Here is an 18141-nt window from a genome sequence, read left to right on the forward strand (position 1 = left end):
GGGAGACAGTAGTCAGCACAGTCCAGAGCAGTGAGTTTCCCCTGCAGACTCAGTCTAGTGTTGTAGTAGCTGGGAGACAGAGTGGTCAGCACAGTCCAGAGCAGTGAGTTTCCCCCTGCAGACTCAGTCTAGTGTTGTAGTAGCTGGGAGACAGAGTGGTCAGTACAGTCCAGAGCAGCGGTTTCCCCCTGCAGCCTCAGGCCAGTCCAGTGTTGCAGTAGCTGGGAGACAGAGTGGTCAGCACAGTCCAGAGCAGTGAGTTTCCCCTGCAGACTCAGTCTAGTGTTGTAGTAGCTGGGAGACAGACAGCACAGTCCAGAGCAGTGAGTTTCCCCTGCAGCCTCAGTCCAGTGTTGTAGTAGCTGGGAGACAGTGTGGTCAGCACAGTCCAGAGCAGTGAGTTTCCCCCTGCAGACTCAGTCTAGTGTTGTAGTAGCTGGGAGACAGAGTGGTCAGCACAGTCCAGAGCAGTGAGTTGCCCCCTGCAGACTCAGTCTAGTGTTGTAGTAGCTGGGAGACAGTGTGGTCAGCACAGTCCAGAGCAGTGAGTTTCCCCTGCAGCCTCAGGCCAGTCCAGTGTTGCAGTAGCTGCATTCGTCTGATACCAAGGAGAGTTGTCCTGGATGTAAGATGAGATGTTCCATCATGGGTGACAGAAGCCTCCACAACAACACCGCAATCTGCCATAACTGCATCAGAGGCAGTCACAGGCTCAGTTTGCATATCAGTCCGTGTCCACCTGAGCTCCACTCCAGTTTGGTTGCACAGGTCGTTGAGGTCCGGCCAGTCTGACCAGACTCCAAAGCTTGCAGCACGAGTGTCCAATACTCCATTGTCTTTCCTCCTAAAGCCCAGGCAGTGGGTGGAACCTTCCCCCGCCGTTGGTCTAGAAGGAGGGAGGCTCTGGCTAACTCCTTAACTGTCACATACTGTTGAGCATGTTCAGCAGGTGAGTCTATCTTGTAGCAGTGTAAATCCACTCAATATTCGGGACACCTAAACCCCCGTCACGTAAAACATAGACACCTAAACCCCCGACTCTGTGGCTCTAACACTTTTTTGGTTACATGATTCCATGTGTGTTATTTCATAGTTTTGACGTCTTCACTATTATTCTACAAAGTAGAAAATAAAGAAAAACCCTTGAGTGTCCAAACATTTGACTGGTATTGTACAGTATGTAAAATATATGCAGAGGTTGATTCTCTGCGGAGGTAGAGGGTTCTTGTTAGGAAAACGTTGCACCGGACATTTGAACAGCCACATTTGAGAAATCTGCCAGACCCATGTGCATTGGGTGCGTAACCTGAATAGGGCGTCCACCTACAGTGCTCAGAATGACAGAAATCCCATTTAGATCATGGTAAATCATATTAAAAGAACATGCAAGTCCAGGATACAAAGATGTGTGGTCCTTCTTACCGAATTCTGATGTGGACTTTGAAGATGTTAGAATAATTGTCCACATTTAATTTTCCTCAGCCAACAAGAGGAGCAACGAACAGCAAAATAGCCTATTCCAAACAGACTCTGGGACAGTTGTGGGAAGAGAGATCCCATATTCATACAACCTGTAGGCCTAGCCTACATCAATTTTTTTTTTTAAGCAATGAGTCTGATGCAACAGATCAGAACATTTAGCTTAAAATGTTGATAAACTATTGTTTCCTCACATTATAAGTGCAGCAATGCGCACAAGGCTGTAGGTTAGGGTTAGGGTTAGGGTTAGGGTTAGGGTTCGTTCCATAATGCATAATACGTTTTTGGGGCGACCAACCAGTGCTCCCGCACATTGGCTAACCGGGCTATCAGCATTGTGTCCCGCCACCTACCACCCGCCAACCCCTCTTTTACGCTACTGCTACTCTCTGTTCATCATATATGCATAGTCACTTTAACCATATCTACATGTACATACTACCTCAATCAGCCTGACTAACCGGTGTCTGTATATAGCCTCGCTACTTCTATAGCCTCGCTACTGTATATAACCTGTCTTTTTACTGTTGTTTTATTTCTTTACTTACCTATTGTTCACCTTTCTTGCACTATTGGTTAGTAAGTAGGCATTTCATAAGTAAGCATTTCACCTGTTGTATTCGGCGCACGTGACAAATACATTTTGATTTGATTTAATAGGTTACTTTGAAGCAAGGTAAGACATGCCTCACAATATGTATTAAAATGTTCAGGTTTCAAACAATGAAGAATATTTTTTCTAAATGCATAGCTACTGAAGCCTGCCTCCAGCTCATTTCAAAGTGGTGTCTGATGCGCTGATGAAGCCTTCAGCTCATTTCAAAGTGGTGTCTGATGCGCTGATGAAGCCTCCAGCTCATATCAAAGTGGTGTCTGATGCGCTGATGAAGCCTCCAGCTCATATCAAAGTGGTGTCTGATGTGCTGATGAAGCCTCCAGCTCATATCAAAGTGGTGTCTGATGCGCTGATGAAGCCTCCAGCTCATATCAAAGTGGTGTCTGATGCGCTGATGAAGCCTCCAGCTCATATCAAAGTGGTGTCTGATGCGCTGATGAAGCCTCCAGCTCATTTGAGATGCTGCAGCAGCAGCTCTCATGCTGTCCGGCCGATTTTCACCTCAAAGGCTCTGTATCTGTATGCTGTGCACATGTGATAAATAACTCATATACTGTATCCTACACATGCGCCAATGTAATTCCACTAAATTATGCTAATTGACCTAATTAACCAGTCAAATGCACTTCCATCGACTGGTATTTCCATCAATGAATAGGCTAAAAGCATTATTTCGCCATGGGATTTTTCTTGTTTTTCCCTGGACAATTGGCCAGAACCAATTTTATTTATCGGCTTTTCACATTTTTTATAGGCCAAAAGCCAGCTATTACTGGCTAATGGAAACCCTGTTGGATATTCTACACTACAGCTGTGTTTGAAATGGCAAACTACTCATACTAACCGTACTATTTGCGACATCATTTGAGTATGTAGTATGCTTATTGTACAAAGCCTCCAGTATTTATGCTGCAGTAGTTTATGTGTCGGGGGGCTAGGGTCAGTCTGTTATATCTGGAGTATTTCTCCTGTCTTATCCGGTGTCCTGTGTGAATTTAAGTATGCTCTCTCTAATTCTTTCTTTCTTTCTCTCTCTCGGAGGACCTGGGCCCAAGGACCATGCCTCAGGACTACCTGGCATGATGACTCCTTGCTGTCCCCAGTCCACCTGGCCGTGCTGCTGCTCCAGGTTCAACTGTTCTGCCTGCGGCTAACGTTCTACTTTTGTCCAAATACAAAGTATAAAAGCGATGGACACTATTGCTGTGCTATGTCACCCCACAATGCAATTCTTCAGAAAATGGGCAGAGTTTCACAACATGGCAGACACCTCAGTGCAAAGCAACAAAGTAGCTTATCCAGTACAAAAAAATATATATTGTGTAAAACAATATTGAGCAATTAAATGTGTATTTAATATAAAAATATGAACGTTAATAGTTCACATTTTAAGTTAAGTAGCCAGCGTTGCTCTCAATTTCAATGATGGAGGCTACAACCATAATTTAGTAACGTCATTTAACTTTAGTCAGCTAATGTCAGCTTTTGTTATTTTGTTTACTCTGCAATACTATCTAGCTGCCCAATGTAGTTTATCTCAAAAGCCTTTTTTGTACTATAGGGTCAGATGAAGACACTGCTGGCCTAATCGCCTTGCATGCCCACAACAATGCAATCTTCATGGGAAAAAGAAATGCAGCGACAAAGGGGTTTGAGTGAGTAGCGTTACTGAATTATTATTACTAACCAAAATGATTTACTTTGCTATACTTGTGCGAGTTTCTTACTTTATCAAGGCTTGAAGTTGTTTCATGAGTTCATAGCCTGTCTATATTGCAGAGACTAGTAAACGTTTCATGCATGCCTAGTGTGTGTACGCCACTGTATATTTAATATACAGTTGAAGTAGGAAGTTTACATCCACTTAGGTTGGAGTCATTAAAACTAGTTTTTCAACCAATCCACAAATGTATTGTTAACAAACTATAGTTTTGGCAAGTCGGTTAGGACATCTACTTTGTGCATGACACACGTAATTTGTCCAACAATTGTTTACAGACAGATTATTTAATTTATAATTCACTGTAACACAATTCCAGTGGGTCAGAAGTTTAGTTTAGTTCTTCAGTTAAGTCTGGTTCAATATCCAAACTCCTGAATGTACCACGTTCATCTGTACAAATAATAGTACGCAAGTATAAACACCATGGTCCACGCAGCCGTCATACCGCTCGGGAAGGAGACGCGTTCTGTCTCCTAGAGATGAATGTACTTTGGTGCGAAAAGTGCAAATCAATCCCAGAACAACAGCAAAGGACCGTGTGAAGATGCTGGAGGGAACAGGTACAAAAGTATCTATATCCACAGTAAAACGAGTCCTATATCGACATAACCTGAACTGTTTGACCATAATGACCATTGTTATGTTTGGAGGAAAAAGGGGGCGGCTTGCAAGCCGAAGAACACCATCCCAACAGTGAAACACGGGGGTGGCAGCATCATGTTGTGGGGGTGCTTTGCTGCAGGAGGGACTGATGCACTTCACAAAATAGATGGCATTATGAGGGAGGAAAATGATGTGGATATTTTGAAGCAATATCTCGAGACATCAGTAAGGAAGTTAAATCTTGGTTGCAAATGGGTCTACCAAATGGACATTGACCACAAGCATACTTCCAAAGTTGTGGCAAAATGGCTTAAGGACAACAAAGTCAAGGTATTGCAGTGGCCATCACAAAGCCCTGACCTCTGTGGGCAGAACTGAAAAAGCGTGTGTGAGCCAGGAGGCCTACAAACCTGACTCAGTTACACTAGCTCTGTCAGGCAGAATTGGCCAAAATTCACCCAACTTATTGTGGGAAGCTTGTGGAAGGCTACCCGAAACATTAGACCCAAGTTAAACATTTTAAAGGCAATGCTACCAAATACTAATTGAGTATATGTAAACGTCTGACCCACTGGGAATGTGATGAAAGAAATAAAAGCTGAAATAAATAATCCTCTTTACTTTTATTCTGACATGATCCTACCTGACCAAGGCAGGGAATTTTTACTAGGATTAAATGTCAGGAATTGTGAAAAACTGAGTTTAAATGTATTCGGCTAAGGTGTATGTAAACTTCCGACTTCAACTGTTTCTCTTAACACTATCCATATTGGATTTCGATTTGCTATATATTTTTCAACTGTGCTGTGATGCTTCACAAAAGTACTGAACCTTTCTGTTCTCATAGTTTCTAGAGATTGTAAATTAAAGAAAAATGTTTGCTAAAATAATTATTATATTATTGATCGATTGACTATGACTTTTCAAATCACTCAGTATTGTTATCTGCAGCGTTAGCTCTTGGTAAATGTTGCAATTCTTCAGTCATTCCTGGACCGGAGACAAAAAATGAGCTACATATGGACATTTCCGAAATAAATGATCTAATGACTCTGTCTCTTTGCAGCAAAATCTGCAGAGCTGAGAAGATTGTATCCTCCATATACAGTTTATAACATTATATTGGTTGCAAGAATTTTGTATAGTAATTTAAGTTGAAAAATTCTACGTTTTGAAACCCGGCGTTGTTTTGCATGTCAATTCATAAACCATGTGCCATGGAATCGGTATATTCAAAATCTCTTCCCAACTATTTTACATTTATATGGCACAGCTGTACATTTTTTTGGTCCTTAAATTAAACTGGTATATATTTTTAATTATCACAATTTTCTTTAACCAATTTTGGTCTTTAATGCAGACAAGTTCATTACTTTTTCCCCCTTCCACTTGAGGTAATGCTGCATTTAGTTGGTTGTAATTTTGGGTAGAGCAGACATTTCCATATGTCTGTGTTAGCTGCAACTGTGACATATCTCCACCAGTCCTATTTATGATATAATTTACAAAGATACCTTTTTAAAAAAACATATTGAAAAATAAAGGTTTTTTATCAATTAGTATATTTGAGTTTAACCACAATATGTGACTGACGGTCTTGTGTAGCAACATTTGAAATCGTTTTTTTTGCATTGAATAAAAGTACAGACTCAGAGCTACAAAATGGTATATCATACACAGCATTTTTGAGGAACAAAGGGAAAGGAATTCTCCTTTGAAAGTTGATAAACTTGTATGAAAATGGCCTTTGAAAGTTGTGGTACCTACTGGAGAGCTCTCCTTTAGCTCCACCTATTCGACATTGTTCACACCCTCTTAAGCCAGCCCCACCCATCTATTTAAGAATTCACATGTGAGGTCATGTGATAAACAGTGAATAGTGTAGTAAAGATTAAGACTAAGTGGTAGTAGCCTACAATAAGGAACAATTCCAGGTAAACAGAAAGTGTCCAGATAAAATTATGTTTTAAATATTAGATGACACCCAGACACACTTGTCTAAATGAATGGGTGAAAGAAGTGCTATAACCCACTGTCACATCCAGTCGTGGAAAAAGTATTAAATTGTCATACTTGAGTAAAATTATAAATAATTTCAAATTCCTTATATTAAACCAGACGGCACGATTGTATTTAAAAAACTTTTTTTTTTTATTGACAGATAGCCAGAAGCACAATGTACTTATACATCAAAAGTAAAAGTATAAACCATTTCAAATTCCTTATATATTACTTATACTTATATAATTCAAACCAGACGGCACTATTTTTTTTAAAAATATTCCAGTTTCGAGGCAGATGACCATGAACGTTCTCTTGATAAGTGTGTGAATTGGACAGTTTTCCTGTCAAAATGTAACGAGTACTTTTGGGAGTCAAGAAAAATGTATGGAGTAAAAAGTACATTATTGTCTTTATGAATGTAGTGAAGTTATCAAAAATGTAAATAGTAAAGTAATGTACAGATACCACAAATAACGACTTAAGTAAAAATACTTTGAAGTACTACTTAAGTACTTTACACACAGTACTTAAGTACTGTGTGTTGTGAGTGAGTGCAGGGTTCCCCAACTGGTGTCCTGCAGACCGAATTTGGCCCACGGGTGGTTTTATTTGGCGCCCCATGTTTTCTAAGGAAAAAAATATTAGTATTGTTGGACAAAAAAGACATACAGTCAGGTCCATAAGTATTTGGACAGTGACACAATCTGCATCATTTTGGCTCTGTATTCCACCACAATGGATTTGTCTCTGTATTCCACCACAATGGATTTGGCTCTGTACGCCGCCACAATGGATTTGTCTCTGTATTCCACCACAATGGATTTGTCTCTGTATTCCACAATGGATTTGTCTCTGTATTCCACCACAATGGATTTGTCTCTGTATTCCACCACAATGGATTTGAAAGGAAATTGTGCTTTAAGTGTAGACTTTCATCTTTAACTTAAAAGGGTTTTGTCCAAATGATTGTATGAACCACCAATTACAACCATTTTTTTTACAACCATACATAGCCCCCCAATTTTAGGGGCTCAAAAGTAATTGGACAAATGAACATAATCATAAATTAAATTGTACGTTTTAATACTTGGTCGCAAATCCTTTGCAGTCAATGACTGCTTGAAGTCTGGAACCCATAGACATCACCAGAGCTGGGTTTCTTCCCTGGTGATGCTCTGCCTTTACTGCAGTGGTCTTTCAGTTCCTGCTTGTTCTTGGGGCGTTTTGACTCCAGTTTTGACTTCAGCAAGTGAAATGCATTCAGGTCAGGTGATTCACATGACCATTGGGGCGGCAGGGTAGCCTAGTGGTTAGAGCGTTGGACTAGTAACCGAAAGGTTGCAAGTTCAAATCCCCGAGCTGACAAAGTACAAATCTGTCATTCTGCCCCTGAACAAGGCAGTTAACCCACTGTTCCTAGGGTGTCATTGAAAATAAGAATTTGTTCTTAACTGACTTGCCTGGTTAAATAAAGATAAAATTACAGAACATTCCACTTCTTTCCCTTAATATTGGGTTGCTTTCGCAGTATGTTTTGGGTCATTGTCCATCTGCACTGTGAAGTGCCGTCCAATGAGTTTTGAAGCATTTGGCTGAATCTGAGCAGATCGTAATATTACGCCCTAAACACTTCATCCTGCTGCTTTTGTCAGCAGTCACATCATCAATAAATTCACGGGAACCAGTTCCGTTGGCAGCCTTACATGCCCATGCCGTAACACTACCTCCACCATGCTTCACAGATGAGGTGGTATGCTTCGGATCATGAGCAGTTCCTTCCCTTCTCCATACTCATCTCTTCCCATCATTCTGGTACAAGTTGATCTTTGTCTCATCTGTCCATGTGATGTTGTTCCAGAAATGTACAGGCTTTTTTTAGATGTTTTTTTTGGCAAACTTTAATCTGGTCCTGTTTTTGAGGCTTACCAATGGTTTACATCTTGTGGTAAACACTCTGTATTTACTCTGGTTTAGTCTTCTCTTGATTGTTGACTTTGACACAGATATGCCTACCTCCTGTAGGGTGTTTGTGATCTGGCCAACTGTCGTGAAGGGGATTTTCTTCACCAGGGAAAGAATTATTCTGTCACCCACCACAGTTGTTTTTCTGTGGTCTTCCGGGCCTTTTGGTGTTCCTGAGCTCACCAGTGGGTTCTCTCTTTTTAAGAATGTACCAAATAGTTGATTTGGCCACACCTAATGTTTTTGCTATCTCTCTGATGGGTTTGTTGAGATTGTTCAGTCTAATGATGGCTTGCTTCACTGGCAGTGACAGCTCTTTGATTTCATATGTGAGGGTTAACAGCAACAGATTTCAAATGCAAATGCCACACTTGAAATCAACTCTAGACCTCTTATCTGTTTACTTGTAAATGAACTAATGAGGGAATAACACACACCTGGCCATGGAACAGCTGAGCAGCCAATTGTCCAATTACGTTTGGTCCCTTAAAAAGGGGGGATCACATATAAAAAGTGCTGTAATTCCTACACTGTTCACCCGATTTGGATGTAAATACCCCCCCTCAAATTAAAGCTGAAAGTCTGCACTTTCAGCTCATATTCATTATTTAATTTCAACTAAAATATGCTGTGGTAGACAGCTAAAATAATAACTTGGTCAATGTCCAAATATTTATGGACCTGACTGTAAAACTGTAAAAACATGAGCAAATCAGCTCCAAGTAATTTTAATTTTGGAAAACTCTTCCAAAGTATAATAGAGAGATATAGAGTATGTGATTATATACAAAAGTAAGGAAGGTTTGAAATTAGAATTTTTTGTTAAATATTATATCCATTTGGGCTTCAATTTTCAGTTTACAAATTATTTGTAATTATGGTCCGACCCCTTGACCATCCTCTCAAGATAAAAATAGTCCCGCGGCTGAATATAGTTGGTGATCCCTGGTGTAGGGAGTGTGTGTGTGTGTAGGGAGTGTGTGTGTGTAGGGAGTGTGTGTGTATGTTAGTAGGGAATTTGTTTGTATGGGCTGTAAAGTCTCAGATGATAGTCTGTGAGCCGTAATGAGACAGAGAGTCAGGGCTAAAGGGAATAGGGACAGATCTGGCCAGGGGGGAGAGACGGAGAGAGAGGGAGAGAGGGAGAGAGGGAGAGCAGTCCTTCTGAGGTTGAGCAGAGTCGTGAGCCAGAGAGCCAAACACGTGAAGCACATTACACAGATTAAACTAAATGTGCATCCACTTTAAAGAGCCCTGTGGAGCTGTGGTGTCAGGCAGACCCTAACTAGATCTGTGGTGTCAGCCAGACCCTAACTAGATATGTGGTGTCAGGCAGGCCCTAACTAGATCTGTGGTGTCAGGCAGATAATAACTAGATATGTGGTGTCAGCCAGACCCTAACTAGATCTGTGGTGTCAGGCAGACCCTAACTAGATCTGTGGTGTCAGCCAGACCCTAACTAGATCTGTGGTGTCAGCCAGACCCTAACTAGATCTGTGGTGTCAGGCAGACCTTAACTAGATCTGTGGTGTCAGCCAGACCTTAACTAGATCTGTGGTGTCAGGCAGACCTTAACTAGATCTGTGGTGTCAGGCAGACCTTAACTAGATATGTGGTGTCAGGCAGACCTTGACTAGATCTGTGGTGTCAGGCAGACCTTGACTAGATCTGTGGTGTCAGCCAGACCCTAACTAGATATGTGGTGTCAGGCAGACCTTGACTAGATCTGTGGTGTCAGGCAGACCTTGACTAGATCTGTGGTGTCAGGCAGATAATAACTAGATATGTGGTGTCAGCCAGACCCTAACTAGATCTGTGGTGTCAGGCAGACCTTAACTAGATATGTGGTGTCAGGCAGACCTTAACTAGATCTGGGGTGTCAGGCAGACCCTAACTAGATATGTTGTGTCGGGCAGACCCTAACTAAATGTGGTCCCGTGTGGCTCAGTTGGTAGAGCATGGCGCTTGCAACGCCAGGGTTGTGGGTTCAATTCCCACGGGGGGACCAGGGTTCAATTCCCACGGGGGGACCAGAATGAATATGTATGAACTTTCCAATTTGTAAGTCGCTCTGAATAAGAGTGTCTGCTAAATGACTCAAATGTATATGTAGATATGTGGTGTCAGGCAGACCCTAACTAGATATGTGGTGTCAGGCAGACCCTAACTAGATATGTGGTGTCAGGCAGACCCTAACTAGATCTGTGGTGTCAGCCAGACCCTAACTAGATATGTGGTGTCAGGCAGACCCTAACTAGATCTGTGGTGTCAGCCAGACCCTAACTAGATATGTGGTGTCAGGCAGACCCTAACTAGATCTGTGGTGTCAGCCAGACCCTAACTAGATATGTGGTGTCAGGCAGACCCTAACTAGATCTGTGGTGTCAGGCAGATCCTAACTAGATCTGTGGTGTCAGGCAGACCTTAACTAGATCTGTGGTGTCAGCCAGACCTTGACTAGATCTGTGGTGTCAGGCAGACCCTAACTAGATATGTGGTGTCAGGCAGACCTTAACTAGATCTGGGGTGTCAGGCAGACCTTAACTAGATCTGTGGTGTCAGCCAGACCCTAACTAGATATGTGGTGTCAGCCAGACCCTAACTAGATATGTGGTGTCAGGCAGACCTTGACTAGATCTGTGGTGTCAGGCAGACCCTAACTAGATATGTGGTGTCAGGCAGACCCTAACTAGATATGTGGTGTCAGGCAGACCTTAACTAGATCTGGGGTGTCAGGCAGACCTTAACTAGATCTGTGGTGTCAGCCAGACCCTAACTAGATATGTGGTGTCAGCCAGACCCTAACTAGATATGTGGTGTCAGGCAGACCTTAACTAGATCTGTGGTGTCAGGCAGACCCTAACTAGATCTGTGGTGTCAGGCAGACCTTAACTAGATCTGTGGTGTCAGGCAGACCCTAACTAGATCTGTGGTGTCAGGCAGACCTTACTAGATCTACACACAACACCTCAAAATGACAAAGCAAAAACAGAGATGTTTGCAAATTGATCAAATAAAAAAAACTGAAATACCTTATTTGCATAAGTATTCAGACCCTGTGCTATGAGACTAAAAATTGAGCTCAGGTGCATCCTATATATATATATATAATGTAGGACATTTTGCTGTGATTAAAATGAATCTACTCCCCAAGAGAGTGATACCACCCAGTGGAGCAGATTCATTTTAATCACAGCAATATGTCCTAACCAAGGGAGTGACAATGACAACCAACTACTCAAATCATCCTTAATTTGTTGCAAAATCGGATTCAGATTAGATTAAACCACATCATCATGGCAGTATTGAACCCGTATTCCTAAATATTTAAACCCATTGTACAAGAGCTGAAAGGGTGATGTGACTGGATTTTCTGGGTTCCTAAATGCATTTATGCATTCGGAAAGTACTCAGACCCCTTCCATTTTTCCACATTTTTTTACGTTACAACCTTATTCTAAAATGGATTATATACATTTTTTCCTCATCAATCTACACACAATACCCCATAATCACAAAGCAAAAACAGATTTAAAAAAATGTTTGTTAACTTATTAAAAATACAAAACAGAAGTACCTTATTTACATAAGAATTCAAACCCTTTCTTGTGAGACTCTAAATGAAGTGCCTCCGACCGCAAGGCACTACAGAGGGTAATGCGTACGGCCCAGTACATCACTGGGGCCAAGCTTCCTGCCGTCCAGGACCTCCATACCAGGCGGTGTCAGAGGAAGGCCCTAAAAATTGTCAGAGACTCCAGCCACCCTAGTCATAGACTGTTCTCTCTGCTATCGCATGGCAAGCAGTACAGAAGCACCAAGTCGAGGTCCAAGAGGCTTCTAAACAACTTATACCCCCAAGCCATAAGACTCCTGAACAGCTAATAAAATGGCTACCCAGACTATTTCCATTGCACCCCTCTTCTATGCTGCTGCTACTCTCTGTTATTATATATGCATAGTCACTCTAATAACTCTACCTATATGTACATATTACCTCAATTACCTCGATACTGCTGCCCCCACACATTGACTTTATACAGATACTCCCTGTATAAAGCCCCGCCATTGTTATTTACTGCTGCTCTTAAACTTTATTGTAATTCTTATCTCTTACTTTTTGTTTAAATATTTTCTTGAAACTGCATTGTTGGTTAAGGCCTGTAAGTAAGCATTTCACTGTAAGGTCTGTAAGGACCTGTTGTATTCGGCGCATGTGACATTTGATAACATTTGATTTGAATGGTCTTGGTCATGACCAAGAACCCAATGGTTACTCTGTGAGAGCTCCAGAGCTCCTCTGTGGAGATGGGAGAACCTTCCAGAAGGACATCCATCTCTGCAGCAGTCCACCAATCAGGCGTTTATGGTAGAGTAACCAGACGGAAGCCACTTCTCAGTTAAAACTTGTTATGGCTGCAGGGGCATTATTGAGTAGCTTGGATGAAAGGTGCCCAGAGTAAACAGCCTGCTCCTCAGTCCCAGTTACTAATATATGCATATTATTATTAGTATTGGATAGAAAACACTCTGAAGTTTCTAAAACTGTTTGAATGATGTCTGTGAGTATAACAGAACTCGTATGGCAGGCAACAACCTGAGGAGAAATCCAAACAGGAAGTGAGAAATCTGAGGTTGGTAGGTTTTCAACACAGTTCCCATTGAAATCCCCTTGAGATTTGAATGAAGTTGCACTTCCTAGGGCTTCCACTAGATGTCAACCGTCTATAGAAATTTGAATGAGGCTTCTACTGTGTTGTGGGACTGAATAAGAACAGAATGAACAGGTGTCTGGCAGTCAGCCATTGTCTGGCCACGCGCATTCCACATGATATCCACTTGCATTCCGTTCCTCCTCAAGACACAAAGGAATTCTCCGGTTGGAACTTTATTGAAGATATTTGATAAAAACATCCTAATGATTGATTCAGTACTTAGTTTGAAATGTTTCTTCGACCTGTAATATAACTTTTTGAAGTTTTTGTCCGAAGTAACGCTCGACGAGAACGAGCGTTTGGATATGTATACCAAACGCCTAACAAAAGGAGGTATTTGGACATAAATAACGGACATTATCGAACAAAACTAACATTTTTTGTGAAACTAGGATTCCTGGGAGTGCATTCTGATGAAGATCGTCAAATGTAAGGGAACATTTATCATGTCATTTCTTGTTTATGTTGACTCTAACATGGCGGCTAATTTGACTATTGTTCTGAGCGCCGTCTCAGATTATTGCATGGTTTGCTTTTTCCGTAAAGTTTTTTTGAAATCTGACCCAGCGGTTGCATGAAGGAGAGTTAAATCTATAATTCCATGTGTATAACTTGTATTATCATCTCCATTTATGATGAGTATTTCTGTTGAATCGATGTGGCTATGCAAAATCACTGGATGTTTTTGGAACTAGTGAATGTAACGCGTCAATGTAAACTCAGATTTTTTTATATAAATATGAACTTTATCAAACAAAACATACATGTATTGTTTAACTTAGTCAACAGCCTTTAGAAAAATGGAGTCGTGGTCAGATTAGATGAAAGGAGGGCAAGAAAGGGCCTCATACCCATGACGAAAAGGTGTGTGGCAGTGGTTAAGTGTCGCAATTACATTGGAAAGTGTGTGTTGGTAATAATTCGGGAGCACGGACCTCAAATTACCCGCGCAACAATAAACGTTGCCTCCAGGTATGCGGTCTCCAGTTTGTTTAGGGTCCAATGTAGATCTTTGAGAGCATTTTTGGTGTCGGCTTGGGGCGGGATGTACACAGCCATGGCGATAATCCCTGAGCACTCTCTCGGAACGTAAAAAGGGTGACATTTCATTACCAGGTATTCCAAGTCTGGAGAGCAGATTCTTGCACGTTTTCCCTGTCACGCCATATTTGTTGGTCATAAAGCAGAGCCCACCACGTTTGTTCTTTCCAGAGAGAGTCTGCTTCCTATCCATTCAACAAAAATAAATAATCCGTTGGTTGTAAATAATCCGTTTGGATGTTGGAGAGCCAAGTCTCATAAAAACAGAGGTTGTTGCAGAATCTGATATCTCTCTGGATGGAAATACTTGCTCTGAGTTGAAGTTTATTAATTAATGATTGAACATGCACATTTGTGGCCTGCTGGAGGTCATTTTGCAGGGCGCTGGCAGTGCACCTCCTTGCACAAAGGCGGAGGTAGCGGTCCTGCTGCTGGGTTGTTGCACTCCTACGGCCTCCTCCACGTCTCTTGATGCCTGTCTCCTGGTAGCGCCTCCATGCTCTGGACACTACGCTGAAAGACACAGCAAACCTTCTTGCCACAGCTCGCATTGATGTGCCATCCTGGATGAACTGCACTACCTGAGCCACTTGTGTGGGTTGTAGACTCCGTCTCATGCTACCACTAGAGTGAAAGCACCGCCAGCATTCAAAAGTGACCAAAACATCAGCCAGGAAGCATAGGAACTGAGAAGTGGTCTGTGGTCACCACCTGCAGAATCACTCCTTTATTGGGGGTGTCTTGCTAATTGCCTATAATTTCCAACTTTTGTCTATTCCATTTGCACAACAGCATGTGAAATTTATTGTCAATCAGTGTTGCTTCCTAAGTGGACAGTTTGATTTCACAGAAGTGTGATTGACTTGGAGTTACATTGTGTTGTTTAAGTGTTCCCTTTATTTTTTTGAGCAGTGTATAATAATAATAATAATAATGGTACAAAATAACTGATGAATGAATTCAAATTACTGAAGTGTGATTGTACACACCTGTTCCACTTTGACGTCATAGTCTCCTTGGAGCTTCTTCCCTCTGAACAGTCTGGACCTGAGAGACAGAGATATACAGTATTTAAAACAAGAGACAGAGACATAGTCACTGGTCAAATAACCATATTCCTTGTACATATTGCTTGTACCCTCTGGGTACAGGACAGTAGTGTTTATTACCTGAATGTCCTCTAACCCTCTGGGTACAGGACAGTAGTGTTTATTACCTGAATGTCCTCTAACTCCCTGGGTACAGGACAGTAGTATTTATTACCTGAATGTTCTCTAACTCTAACCCTCTGGGTACAGGACAGTAGTGTTTATTACCTGAATGTCCTCTAACTCTCTGGGTACAGGACAGTAGTGTTTATTACCTGAATGTCCTCTAACTCTAACCCTCTGGGTACAGGACAGTAGTGTTTGTTACCTGAATGTCCTCTAACTCTCTGGGTACAGGAGAGTAGTATTTATTACCTGAATGTCCTCTAACTCTCTGGGTACAGGACAGTAGTGTTTATTACCTGAATGTCCTCTAACTCTCTGGGTACAGGACAGTAGTGTTTATTACCTGAATGTCCTCTAACTCTCTGGGTACAGGACAGTAGTGTTTATTACCTGAATGTCCTCTAACTCTCTGGGTACAGGACAGTAGTGTTTATTACCTGAATGTCCTCTAACTCTCTGGGTACAGGACAGTAGTGTTTATTACCTGAATGTCCTCTAACTCTCTGGGTACAGGACAGTAGTGTTTATTACCTGAATGTCCTCTAACTCTCTGGGTACAGGACAGTAGTGTTTATTACCTGAATGTCCTCTAACTCTCTGGGTACAGGACAGTAGTGTTTATTACCTGAATGTCCTCTAACTCTCTGGGTACAGGACAGTAGTGTTTATTACCTGAATGTCCTCTAACTCTCTGGGTACAGGACAGTAGTGTTTATTACCTGAATGTCCTCTAACTCTCTGGGTACAGGACAGTAGTGTTTATTACCTGAATGTCCTCTAACTCTAACTCTCTGGGTACAGGACAGTAGTGTTTATTACCTGAATGTCCTCTAACTCTCTGGGTACAGGACAGTAGTGTTTATTACCTGAATGTCCTCTAACCCTCTGGGTACAGGACAGTAGTGTTTATTACCTGAATGTCCTCTAACTCTCTGGGTACAGGACAGTAGTGTTTATTACCTGAATGTCCTCTAACTCTCTGGGTACAGGACAGTAGTGTTTATTACCTGAATGTCCTCTAACTCTCTGGGTACAGGACAGTAGTGTTTATTACCTGAATGTCCTCTAACTCTAACCCGCTGGGTACAGGACAGTAGTGTTTATTACCTGAATGTCCTCTAACTCTAACCCGCTGGGTACAGGACAGTAGTGTTTATTACCTGAATGTCCTCTAACTCTCTGGGTACAGGACAGTAGTGTTTATTACCTGAATGTCCTCTAACTCTCTGGGTACAGGACAGTAGTGTTTATTACCTGAATGTCCTCTAACTCTCTGGGTACAGGACAGTAGTGTTTATTACCTGAATGTCCTCTAACTCTCTGGGTACAGGACAGTAGTGTTTATTACCTGAATGTCCTCTAACTCTCTGGGTACAGGACAGTAGTGTTTATTACCTGAATGTCCTCTAACTCTCTGGGTACAGGACAGTAGTGTTTATTACCTGAATGTCCTCTAACTCTCTGGGTACAGGACAGTAGTGTTTATTACCTGAATGTCCTCTAACTCTCTGGGTACAGGACAGTAGTGTTTATTACCTGATTACCCTCCAATCTGCATACATCATCAACACCACCAGTCACCTTGTTGACCCGCTCCAATCTGCATACATCATCAACACCACCAGTCACCTTGTTGACCCCCTCCAATCTGCATACATCATCAACACATCTAGTCACCTTGTTGACCCCCTCCAATCTGCATACATCATCACCACCAGTCACCTTGTTGGACCCCTCCAATCTGCATACATCATCATCACCACCAGTCACCTTGTTGACCCCCTCCAATCTGCATACATCATCAACACCACCAGTCACCTTGTTGACCCCCTCCAATCTGCATACATCATCAACACCACCAGACACCTTGTTGACCCCCTCCAATTTGCATACATCATCAACACCACTAGTCACCTTGTTGACCCCCTCCAATCTGCATACATCATCAACACCACCTTGTTGACCCCCTCCAATCTGCATACATCATCAACACCACCAGTCACCTTGTTGACCCCCTCCAATCTGCATACATCATCAACACCACCAGTCACCTTGTTGACCCCCTCCAATCTGAATACATCATCAACACCACCTTGTTGACCCCCTCCAATCTGCATACATCACCAACACCACCAGTCACCTTGTTGACCCCCTCCAATCTGAATACATCATCAACACCACCAGTCACCTTGTTGACCCCCTCCAATCTGCATACATCACCAACACCACCAGTCACCTTGTTGACCCCCTCCAATCTGCATACATCATCAACACCACCAGTCACCTTGTTGACCCCCTCCAATCCTCATACATCATCAACACCACCAGTCACCTTGTTGACCCCCTCCAATCTGCATACATCATCAACACCAGTCATTTTGTTGACCCCCTCCAATCTACATACATCATCAACACCACTTTGTTGACCCCCTCCAATCTGCATACATCATCAACACCACCAGTCACCTTGTTGACCCCCTCCAATCTGCATACATCATCAACACCACCAGACACCTTGTTGACCCCCTCCAATCTGCATACATCATCAACACCACCAGTCACCTTGTTGACCCCCTCCAATCTGCATACATCATCACCACCACCAGCCACCTTGTTGACCCCCTCCAATCTGCATACATCATCACCACCACCAGTCACCTTGTTGACCCCCTCCAATCTGCATACATCATCAACACCAGTCACCTTGTTGACCCCCTCCAATCTGCATACATCATCAACACCACCTTGTTAACCCCCTCCAATCTGCATACATCATCAACACCA

At 42.3% G+C, this 18141-nt stretch overlaps 1 protein-coding gene across 2 annotated transcripts in view; it reads right to left on the reverse strand.

Moving 5' to 3' along the window:
* The window catches only part of LOC129851360 (synapsin-2-like), a 231378-nt gene that overhangs the window by 188579 nt on the left and 24658 nt on the right, over positions 1-18141 (reverse strand). For both annotated transcript variants that reach the window (XM_055917849.1, XM_055917850.1), the window contains exon 2: positions 15133-15190. In XM_055917849.1, the coding sequence (XP_055773824.1) occupies positions 15133-15190 (58 nt within the window). The remainder of the gene's footprint in view (positions 1-15132; positions 15191-18141) is intronic.

Source organism: Salvelinus fontinalis, chromosome 3 (genome assembly GCF_029448725.1).
Source record: "Salvelinus fontinalis isolate EN_2023a chromosome 3, ASM2944872v1, whole genome shotgun sequence".
In the NCBI taxonomy this organism is placed as follows: domain Eukaryota; kingdom Metazoa; phylum Chordata; class Actinopteri; order Salmoniformes; family Salmonidae; genus Salvelinus; species Salvelinus fontinalis.